Here is a 12106-nt window from a genome sequence, read left to right as displayed (position 1 = left end):
CTATATGGTTTACCAAGTTGCAACCACAGGATGGAGGAGGATACTTTTGCTTGGCTCTGATATACCATGGGAGACAGCCTAAGTTCCCTCTAAGCTGTGCAATTGCGCAGCAGTCCATTAAGCGCCATGCAGGCACTCAGGCCTGCGGCAGGGAGAGATTACTCTCCCCCAACCCTGGACACAACCCAGCCCAGCCACAGACCTGTCGCAACCAGGGAAGAGGTGCCCCTCTCCTGGCCCCACCCTAGCCAAGCCCTGTACCTGCTACTGCTGGGGGAGATGTGCCCCAACCTAGCCTGGCCTGGGCCTGCTATGGCTGGTGAAGAGACGGCGCTCCTGTGGCCCCAACCCAGCCTGGACCTGCTGCGGCTGGGGAAAAGGTGCCCCAGCCCCAACTCAGCCTGGCCTGGACCTCTCGTGGCTGGGAGAGAGGCACCCCACCCCAGGCCCCAACCCAGCCTGCCCCTGCTGTGGGTGAGGCGCCCCTCCCTCGGACCCAACCCAGCCTCAGCCCGGCCAGGGCAGCCTGCACCTGAAACCCATCACCCTGGCCCCACCCTAGAACCCGCACCCCCAGCCAGAGTCCTCAACTCCCCACACCCTAACTCTCTGCCTCAGCCCTGAACCCGCACCCCCAGTCAAAGTCCTCACCCCACCCTGCACTCCAACCCTCTGCTCCAGCCATGGGCCCCCCTCCCACACTCCAAACCCCTCACCCTATGAATTTTGTCATGTACATCAATATGAAGGTGATGTGGGTCAAACATCATCTCCATGTTGGTGCACATAACAAAATTCATTCCACACACGGGTGGAAAAAATTAAAGGGAACACTGAAGACAGCTACTTTCTCAGTTATTCCTTGATGATCTGAGGAATTTAGGATAAAACAGGCTGAACTAAACCAAGTAGCCTGAACATCTATCAAATTTATGAAATTAAACAATTTCCAAAGCCAAATGCTACATAATTTGTAATTCCTGAATCTGAAAAATACAGAAATAACTCAGTACTTAAAAGGAAGTTATAGTAGTGCAAACAGTTAAAATATAAATTAAAGGCCTACCTTATGACAAATATCAATTGCTTCTACGTATCTCTTTCCTTTCAAGTAATTAAATGCCAGCTTGTATCCTGTAAGCAGTGCAAATACCCATGACATATTATGCTTAAAATTAAATAAAGAATAAACCATCACATTCAAGTTGAAAATATTCCAATGGTCAAATTTACTTAAAAGAAAAAAAATGTTGGAATAACTGTTTGCTAAGTTGTCTCCAAAACACCCCTGTGAAACAGACAAGTTAGGTAGAGCTCTAAAATGAGTTCTGAAGGCGTTTTAAAATTAAATAACTTATCACCAGCTATATTTACAAACAGGAAAGAAGATTTACATTCTAAAGAATCTATAGTGGTAACCCATATTAATTTAAGTTGTCATGAAGGATGATATGGCTTCTCACACTGGGCTATGAATCACTATTTTGATAGAAATCACTCTTTTGACAGTTTAGTTATATTAGGTGAGGACACAAAACTAAATAAAAAGATACAAGAACAAGAATGGAAAACTTGTTTAGCTGATTATGTTCTTGGTGGAACTCACTTCTCCCTCAATCAACATATTTGGACTGTGCCCCTTGTAGCAAATATCAGAGGCAGTTAACATTTGTCTCTGAGGCACCAGGATTTGGCCACCTCTCTTCTGTACTCACCTCAAATTCTCTACCAACAGAACTGAAAAGTAGTTCTATGGCTCTTGAGAACGTTTCTTCAGAGATGAAGCATCACTTTGTCTTTTACCTGCCCCATTTTGTCAGCTATAACATGATGGGGGAGTATAAAGCCAACAGAAAGGAGCTTGATGAGTTTGCCTTGCTGGGGATATAGATATCTGAAAATTCTTGTCCCCTAAGAAAAACAAACAACAACATGAGGAATATTCTACATGCTGCTGCCTCGAAGAAAGCTTAAAAGTCTGGCCTGCATTGGATAAGACAGGCAAGCTGAAATGCTATTCTGTTTGTATCTCTGCAGGCAGAGAAGCTAGTAAAAGCACACAGGGAATAGCCAAGATCCGTAATGACATGGGGACTAATCTGATATTTGCAGGAAAAAAGAGGCACAGCCCAAATATCTCAGTTTGGGGAAGAGGTCAGAGCCCAGAAATAAAGTCTATGATGAGTAATTTCCAAGAGCCATAAGAAAATCTAGATTTCAGAACGTTTTCTATAAAGTTATCCTACATAAGCAAATGGGCAATAAGATGACTAATGTGTAAGGCTATGATTTAGTCATGGGTATTTTTAATGAAAGTCATGGACAGGTCATGAGCAATAAACAAAAATTAATGGCCCCGTTACCTGTCCATGACTTACTAAAAATACCTATGACTAAACCTTAGGGGAGTGGGGGGCGGGGGGGGGGGGCTGTGCATCTCAGGGAGCCGCTGCTGGGAGGCTGCTCCGGCCATCCGGGCGGCGCTGAGCAGCGGCTGCTCTGGCCACCCCCCAGCAGAGGCCAGTGCGGCTGGCTGTGGGGCTACTCGAGCAGCGGCAAGTGTGGCTGTCCCTTGGGCCACCTGACGCCAGCTGCTTGGGCGACCCTTGGAGATAACTTGCCTAAATCTGTAGATTATTGTGTTTTAAGTTGATAAATGTAGTTCTTTTACAGAAACTGTAGTTCCTCTCTAATATACAGTTCACTTAAAAATATTTGAACCTGAGACATAAGGAGATTCAGGAACTGCACCTACAGAAAAATGATGCAGCAATTTATTGATTATAAAGGTACAGCCACACATTATGAAAACAATGGTATTCTAGGTTGCATAGAAAACTATCATTCCACATCATTTAAAAAAAAAAAGACAAGTACAAGAGAAGCCTGTAAGAGGGTGCATTGTAAACGGTGTTTATTTTTTTTGAGATGCCATCAACACAGTCCAAAATTGGGAACTGATTTTGGGAAACCACCATCCTATGAGTGTTGAGGTAGGTTTTATTTAATAAAAAAAAATAGGAGACCTAACACACATTCCAATAGTTGGATTCACTGACTGTCTTAAGTGAAACTTTAAAAATATCCTGAACAGTATTTAATCGGCTACCAATTCTGAGTTGGAGATAAGAATTTTTAATTTACATAGTTTAAAAATTATATGCAAAAAATATCTGATCAACATTAAATTGTAAGAACAAAGTCACAAAGCTGAGCCACTAATTCATACATAATAAGTAGCATAATGTATATTCAAAAGTAATACTATATTTATAGGCCATATGCAAGTTGCAAATAGAAACAGTGAACCATAATGGGTTCCAAAATCGAAGCTTGTGAGAAGTCCACTAGAAGAAAAGATTACTCACCTTGTGCAGAAACACACATCTCAAAGAAAACTACAGCCTACTGCACAGGGTGAGTAACTTCTTCTAATAGTGTCCCTATGGTTGCACTACTTGAGGTGATTCCTGAGCAGTATCCCCACAGGAAGGAGGGAATTTCAGAATTGAGTCCAGGACCGAAAATAGTACAGAATTATCAAACTCAGCATCAGATCTGACAGTGAAGATCAAGACATAGTGTTTAGTGATAGTATGCACAGAGGCCCATGTACAGCTCTGCATACATCAGACACCAGAATGTTCTTGAATAAAGTTGCGGAAGTTGCCTACAACCTGGCAGTGTGTGCTATTACTCTTTTTGGAAGGGGAAGGGGGAGCACCAGCTGCATAGCATGTAACACACCCAGAGATCCTCCTTGAAAGTCTCTGTGTAGAGATCAGGGAACCCATGGATCTCTCTGCTATGAAGACCGTCTGGGTGATTTCCTAAACTGTTTGCTCCTATCTAGATAAAACCATGTAACACCTAATATATTAAAGAAGGTCTCACGCTGAGATTTACTTGGTTTTGTGAAAAATATAGGTAAATAAATGCACTGGTTAAGGTGAAAATCTGACAGCATTTTAGGTAAGAATTTAGGGTGAGGCCACAAAGAGAACTTGTCCTTGAAGAACAGGCAATATGCCTGGGCAGAGACAGTTGCATCATGGAGGTGAATGCCTGGCTGTGAAGATGGTATCACCAGGGAGGGCTTTGGCTTCCTCGACCACAGGATGCTATTCCAGGAAGGACTGCTAGGCAGAGATGGTGTTCACCTTTCGAGGAAGGGCAAGACCTTATTTGGACACAGACTGGCTAACCTAGTGAGGAGTGCTTTAAACTAGGTTTGACGGGGACAGGTTAGCAAAGCCCACAGGTAAGTGGAGAACATGGAAACCTGGGAGATGGGTCGGAAATAGGAGGGAGCATGGGCTATAATGGTGGAGAGAAAGGAGGGTCAGGGCAAAACTGGGAGGCAAGATCAAATCAGTGTCTTAGATGCCTATATACAAATGTAAGAAGTATGGGTAATAAGCAGGCAGAATTGGAAGAGCTAATAAATAAATACAACTATGACATTGTTGGCATCACCGAAACTTGGTGGGATAATACATGATTGGAATGTTGGTATGGATGGGTACAGCTTGCTCAGGAAGGATAGACAGGAGAAAAAGGGAGGTGTTTTTGCCTTATATATTAAAAATGTACACACGTGGACTGAGGTGGAGATGGACATAGGACAGGGAAGTGTTGAGAATTTCTGGGTTAGGCTAAAAAGAGTAAAAAACAAGGGTGATGTCATGCTAGGCGTCTACTACAGGCCACCAAGACTGAGGGGAAAAACAACTGAGGAGAGTTGACGGTTTTTCAAAGGGACACTATTAAGGGCCCAGAAGCAAGCTATTCTGCTGGGTAGGAAAGACAGAAAATGTGGCAAAAGACCACCTTGGCTTAACCACGAGATCTTGCATGATCTAAAAAATAAAAAAAAAAAAGTCTCATAAAAAATGGAAACTAGGACAAATTACAAAAGGAGGAATATAGGCAAACACCACAGGAATGCAGGGGCAAGATTAGAAAGGCAAAGGCATAAAATGAGCTCAAACTAGCTAGAGGAATAAAGGGAAAGAAGAAGACTTTTTATCAATACATTAGAAGCAAGAGGAAGACCAAGGACGGGGTAGGCCCAATGCTCAATGAGGAGGGAGAAACAGTAACAGGAAACTTGGAAATGGCAGAGATGCTTAATGAGTTCTTTGTTTTGGTCTTCATCGAGAAGTCTGAAGGAATGCCTAACATAGTGAATGCTAATGGGAAGGGGGTAGGTTTAGAAGAGAAAATAAAAAAATGAACAAGTTAAAAATCACTTAGAAAAGTTAGATGCCTGCACCAGTCACCACAGCCTGATGAAATACATCCTGGAATACTCAAGGAGCTAACAGAGGAGGTATCTGAGCCTCTAGCTATTATCTTTGGAAAATCATGGGAGATAGGAGAGATTCCAGAAGACTGGAAAAGGGAAAATATAGTGCCCATCTATAAAAAGGGAAATAAAGACAACCCAGGAAACTACAGACCAGTTAGTTTAACTTCTGTGCCAGGGAAGATAATGGAGCAAATAATTAAGGAAATCATCTGCAAACACCTGGAAGGCAGTAAGGTGATAGAGAATTGCCAGCAAGGATTTGTAAAGAACAAATCATGTCAACTAATCTGATAGCTTTCTTTGATAGGATAACAAATCTTGTGGATAAGGGAGAAGCGGTGGATGTGGTATACCTAGACTTTAGTAAAGCATTTGATATGGTCTCGCATGATATTCTTATCAATAAACTAGGCAAATACAACTTAGATGGGGCTACTATAAGGTGGGTGCATAACTGGCTGGATAACTGTTCTCAGAAAGTAGTTATAAATGGTTCCCAATCCTGCTGGAAAGGTATAACACGTGGGGTTCCACAGGGGTCTGTTTTGGGACTGGCTCTGTTCAATATCTTCATCAATGACTTAGATATTGGCATAGAAAGTATGCTTATTAAGTTTGCAGATGATACCGAACTGGGAGGGATTGCAACTGCTTTGGAGGATAGGGTCATAATTCAAAATGATCTGTACAAATTGGAGAAATGGTCTGAGGTAAACAGGATGAAGTTTAATTAAGACAAATGCAAAGTGCTCCACTTAGGAAGGAACAATCAGTTTCACACATACAGCATGGGAAGAGACAGTCTAGGAAGGAGTACGATGGAAAGGGACCTAGGGGTTATAGTGGACCACAAGCTGAATATGAGTCAGTGTGATGCTGTTGCAAAAAAAAAAAAAAAAAAGATTCTGGGATGCATTAACAGGTGTGTTGTGAGCAAGACACGAGAAGTCATTCTTCTGCTCTACTCTGCGCTGGTTAGGCCTCAATTGGAGTATTGTGTCCAGTTCTGGGTATCGCATTTCAAGAAAGATATGGAGAAACTGGAGAGGGTCCATAGAAGAGCAACAAGAATAATTAAAGATCTAGAGAACAAGACCTATGAAGGAAGGCTGAAAGAATTAGGTTTGTTTAGTTTGGAAAAGAGAAGACAGAGGGGACATGATAGCAGTTTTCAGGTATCTAAAAAGGTATCTCATAAGGAGGAGGGAGAAAACTTGTTCATCTTAGCCTCTAAGGATAGAACAAGAAGCAATAGGCTTAAACTGCAGCAAGGGAGGTTTAGGTTGGACATTAGGAAAAAGTTCTTAACGATCAGAGTGGTTAAAACACTGGAATAAATTCCCTACCGAGGTTGTGGAATCTCCATCCCTGGAGATATTTAAGAATAGGTTAGATCAGTGGTCCCTGCCATGGTGCCCGCAGGGGCATCTAAATGCTCCCGCTTCCTGGCCAGCGGTCGAGCATCCGCTGAAATGCCTCCAAAATTCAACGCCCGCCAGACGAAAAGGTTGGGGACCGCTGGGTTAGATAAATGTCTATCAGGGATGGTCTAGACAGTATTTGGTCCTGCTATGAGGGCAGGGGACTGGACTCTATGACCTCTCGAGGTCCCTTCCAGTCCTAGAATCTATAAATCTATAAGAACACTGTAAATGGGAAAGGACATGGGTGGGGGTTTGCCATCCAAGCTACAATTTCACCACCCTGCAGGCCAACTTGATAGCTACTAGAAAGGCCATCTTCACAGGTAAGTGAAGCAAGGAGCAGGTTGCCAGAGGTTCAAATGGAAATCTGATGAAGTATTTAAGTACTAGGTTTGAGACCCCAAGTAGGAACAGGATCTTTAACCTGGAGATAGTGGTTCCCAAAACCCTTAATAAAGCTTGAGGACATAGGGTAAGCAAATATGAAAAATCTTTCTATTGGGGAATGAAATGCTGATCTCTTGGCCAGATGAACCTTAACAGAGCTAACTGATTACCTTAATGTCTTCAGGTCCAGCAGGTAAACCAAGATAGCTGAAAGCAAAGAGTATTCAGGTACAACACAGTGATACCAGTCTGAAGTAATCTGAGTTGACTTCCTGCTCATGTTTAGTAATATCCATCATACTCCTGTTGAGTAGGTAGATTCTAATCCTGTGAATCATCTAAGAGTCATGCTTGGAGATGGAGGACTCCTAGATTGGAGTGAAGCACAAAACCTGCATCTTGGGACAGTAAATGAGGGATGGTAGGAAGCTTGAAAGCCAGTTGGACACGCAGATGAAGCAAGTAAAGTTACCAAAGATGTCTCAGCCAAGTCGGTACTATAAGAATAACTAACTAACTATCTTTGTCCTGTCTGATCTAGTTCATCACTCTTAGTATTAGCAATGTTGGTGGGAATGCACAGAAGACTACCTTTGTCCAGGGAAGCAGAAAGGCATGTTCCAAAGAGTGGCAACCTAGGCCTCCTCTTGAGCAGAACAGGGGACACTTATTGCTGAATGTTGCAAATAGCTCCACCTCTGGAAGTCCCCATTTTTCAAATATCCTGTGAAGAATCTGAGTCTCCAATTCCCATTCGGAGTCCTGGGAGAAGTGCTTGCTGGTAAGAAGGTAAATGGCTGAGATCTGATTTTGATGGGCTATAATGCAGTTCCACAACTTTATAGCTTCAGTGCATAGGGAGGAGGATCTTGCATGTCTCTGTTTGTTGATACAGAACATGGAAGCAACACTGTCATGACCCTGATTCACCCCCTGGTGAGGGGTAGGAACTGAATGCAGATGTTCCTGACTGCTCTGAGTTCCCACAAGTTGATAGAGAGAGAGAGAGTTTCCTGAGATGATCATCTGCTGTGCATTGTGACAATACTGAGGATGCTACCCACGCTAAATGATGCGTCAGTTGTCACAGTTATTGTTGGAGATGGCAAACACCCAGACAGACACTGAGTTGATTCTTCTACCAGTCTAGAGAGCTCTTCACCTGAAGGGAAACTGTGACCTGTTTGTCCAAGCTGTTTCTGGTCAAGTAATAGGTCCTTTTGAACCAGCACTGAAAGCAGTGGACACATAATCTTGTATCCTCAGTTACAATGGTGCAAGCTGCCATATGACCTCAGACCTGTAAACAGTTCCTTACTGGGGCTTCCTTGAATAGACCAGATGTGCCAAAGTTATGAATCTGTCCATGGGAAGGAAAGCCCTGGGCTCCATGAATTGTATTATCTGTACTGGCGCTAACAGATTTTTTTTTTTTTACATTTAGCTGGAATCCCAGTTCCTGAAAGAGAGCAAGAGCTGTCTGGGTGGAGGTCAGCACTGCTTCTTAAGATTGGCTCTTGAGTATAGCCAGTCGTCGAGACATTGGAAGAATACAGTTGCTTCTCGCTGAAGATAAGAAGTTACTACCACTAAAATCTTTGAAAAATCCTGGGACTAAACAGAATTAAACAGTATTGAAAATGCTCTTGGCCCATGTTAAACCTAGGTATTTCCTGTGAGTGGGATGAATCACTATATGGAAATAGGTGTTCTGTAAGTTGAGGACCAAAAAATATTTTCATGCCTTTAGAAAAGGATTACAGCTGCCAGAGTCACTATCCTGAACTTTTGAGACTTTACAAATTTGTTCAATTGTCTTAGATCTAAGATCAGTCTTCACCCTCTGTCCTTCTTTGGCACAAGAAAACACTTTGAGTAAAACCCTTTCCCCCATGTGAAGGGACAGGATTGCCTCCATAGTTCCTAAATGAAGGAGAGTGCACTTCTTGACTCAGGGCTTGTCTACGCTGCCTCCCAAATCAGTGGTGCTGCGATCAATGCAATGACATCGATTTAGTGGGTCTGGTGAAGATATGATAAGTTGATCAGAGAGCACTCTCCCATTGACTTCAGTACTTCACCTCCCCAATGATGGAAGCTAAGTTGGTGGGAGATTTTTTCACACCCCTGAGTGACGTAACTTACATTGACTTAAGTGGCAGTGTAGACTAAGTCTCAGTATAGTCTCATGAGAGGAATCTCTAAAGAGGGATGGAATAAGAGGGATACAAAGTGGATGGTATAGCCTGATGTTATGACCTGTATGACCCATGTGTTTGTTGTAATACACCATCAAATCAGTTGCAAATGAGAAAGGCAGTCTCCAAAATTGGAGAGGTGGGCAAAAGGTTGCATCCTGTAAACTAGAGGCAAGGGAGGAATCAAACCCTCAACTATCCTGTCAAAAAAAAATTTTCAGTGATAACTGATTACTTGCTGAAGGACGATTAGTAGCTCTCTTTCTCTGGAATTTTTGTCTCTTCCTAGCAGGTTTAGTGGTTCAATGAAAGCCAGTGAATTAGGCAAGGTATACTCTCCGGGCAGTTTGAGACATACAAAATCTCCTCTTATTCACAGGGGTGTATTTACTCAAAGTTCAACATGGCCCTGGAGTCCTTCAGTGCATGCAAGGACTCATCCATGGCCCCCAAGAAGAGCTTCCAACCATCAAATGGGAAGTCCTCAACAGTATTCTGAACCTCCCTCGGGAACCCCGAGAGCTGGAGCCAAGATGCCTTATGCATAACAACCTCTGTGGAGATGGATTTGGTGATGGTTTCTGCAACATCTAAGGCAGCTTAAAGAGAGGTTCTGGCTAGTAACTGACACTCTGTGATGGTGTGGAACTAGTCTCTATGCTCCTGTGAAAGATGTTCAATAAAGGCTGCAAATTTATTGTATTTCATGAAGTTGTACTTGGTCATGATCACCTTACAGTTTATTATCCGAAATTGGAGGGTTGCAGATGAGCAAGACTTTCAGCCAAAAAAGTTTAACTTTTTCTGATTTTTATCATTGGGGTGAACCCTGAGTAATGCTGTTTACCCTGCTCATTTACAGCATTCACCACCAGGAAATTAGGCAAGGTGTGGGCAAACAAAAATTCAGGGTCCCTGAGACTAACATAATATTTCTTATCTTACAAGTTGCTGAGATAGTAGTATGAAAATAGCATAGCTGAAGTCGACGTATCTTAATTTGACTTACCTCTCGTCCTCATGGTGCGGGGTCGATTGCTGCAGCTCCCCCGTCAACTTTGCTGCCGCCTCTTGCTGAGCTGGAGTTCAGCAGTCGACGGGTAAGCGATCGGGGATCAATTTATCACATCTACACTACATGCAATAAATTGATCCCCGATAGATCGATCGCTACCCACCAATCTGGCAGGTAGTATCCCCAGACATGCTACAGTGGCATAACACTTCTAGTGCAGACCAGCTCTTAGAGCTGATGTCACTGACTGAGACTGCCTCTTAACAAGTGAGGCAGTTTGAAACGTGGTGAGCCAGGCACGCCCAGCCAGGCTGGTAGGGCTCTCCTCAGAAAAAATAGGAGGAAAAAGGGAGAGGAAAAAAAGTCAATCCTCTCACTACTATCTAAATAATTCTATACTAAAACAACCAACATTAACTAGAAACACTAAACAAACAGAACAGCTGTAGAACACACTAAGGTATGCACAAGGCAGAAACGACTGAGCTCTGTCTCACACTGAAAAATTAAGAGAAGGAACCGAAGGCAGTTCATCCATGAAGCCCTATATACCCTCGATGTGCAGCATAAAGTTGTATAGGGCACATGCGCAGGCTGAACAGACACTTCTAATGGGAAATCTCTGAGCAAGGGCTCACGAGGCATATGCACTCCTGAAGAGGAGCACCTAGAGAAACACTACTAGAAGAACACCAGCTGTAAATTGCTGAGAGTCTTGTCAAAGTACGAACTCAAATGGCTCTCTCTTGCTATGAAGGCTCTCTCCTATGTTGTAATGTAGATCTCTAAACAGCTGTATTTTCACAGGAAGACAATCAGAGACATTATTTTACTTATATGGAAAATTAAATGCAGTCTTACTGATAGTCATTGCTTCTGTTCTTTTGTATTATCACAGATTGTGTAAACATACCTATTGTTGGATTTGTTTGGTTTCCATACTTCCAGGCCATCTCATAATTTACTGCTGCATCCTTATACGCTTGCTCCTTTTCCATTATGTATCCCATATATTCATAGGCTTTGCAACAGGACTACAAAATATAAATGTTGACTATATGTATTTCAAAAATTTAGAGAAACATATGCAGTACTGACATTCAATTAAATAATATTAATATACACAGTTTGGAAAGCATATACAATTACATAATGTTACTAACTTCTGTGACAAAATGTTCTGGATTAAAGACAGGACAAGACAAATCCCATTTGTGTAATTCTATGCATGGCTGTTCTTAAGATCCTCAGACAAAGTAAGAGGCTGAGAACAAGAGTTGCTCAACTGGGAGAGGGGGAGAGAGGTGAGTAAGTTAAGGGAAAAAGAAGGAAGTGCATTATATTGTCCTAGTGGCTCTTGCTGGAAGCATTTTCCCAATTAGTACTGCCTGAATGTATTCGATCCAGAGGGCCAGGATTAGGTATATGGCCCCCAGTAGCACTGAGTGAAACATCTTCACAGTGGCAGTTGTCATGCCTGTTACTGCTCAGCAAATCAAAGGGTTTTAGGGACATACTCTTCTAGAGCAGTTAGTTGGCTTTCCCATTAGGTGAAGCACCGACTACCACAATAGGGCCAGACAACACGCAGAAGCAGTACAAAATTAGTAAGAGTTTGCAGGAGAGAAGGGACCGCACATTCCATCCTGAGATAACCAAAGTTTGGCTACTTAAAAGAAATATTTATAGTCTACAAAAACAGCTTTCCAATAAAAATGGATACATTTTACTAACAAATTATAAACATTAAATATTTCCAATAAAAGCTAAT

The 12106-nt window shown here is 42.5% G+C and overlaps 2 protein-coding genes across 4 annotated transcripts in view; both read right to left on the bottom strand.

Annotated features, from left to right (window-relative positions):
* The window catches only part of LOC115659409 (sodium channel protein type 3 subunit alpha), a 964414-nt gene that overhangs the window by 515482 nt on the left and 436826 nt on the right, over nucleotides 1–12106 (bottom strand). The window lies entirely within an intron of this gene.
* Nucleotides 1–12106, bottom strand: part of TTC21B (tetratricopeptide repeat domain 21B) — a 103428-nt gene that overhangs the window by 1775 nt on the left and 89547 nt on the right. For both annotated transcript variants that reach the window (XM_030579480.1, XM_030579482.1), the window contains 2 exons: nucleotides 11249–11369; nucleotides 1067–1134 (listed from right to left, as the gene is read on the bottom strand). In XM_030579480.1, the coding sequence (XP_030435340.1) occupies nucleotides 1067–1134; nucleotides 11249–11369 (189 nt within the window). The remainder of the gene's footprint in view (nucleotides 1–1066; nucleotides 1135–11248; nucleotides 11370–12106) is intronic.

The sequence above is a fragment of the Gopherus evgoodei genome, chromosome 11, assembly GCF_007399415.2.
Source record: "Gopherus evgoodei ecotype Sinaloan lineage chromosome 11, rGopEvg1_v1.p, whole genome shotgun sequence".
Classification (NCBI taxonomy): domain Eukaryota; kingdom Metazoa; phylum Chordata; order Testudines; family Testudinidae; genus Gopherus; species Gopherus evgoodei.
The sequence above is the reverse complement of the archived record's forward strand: the minus strand, read 5'-3'. Positions and strand labels throughout refer to the sequence as shown.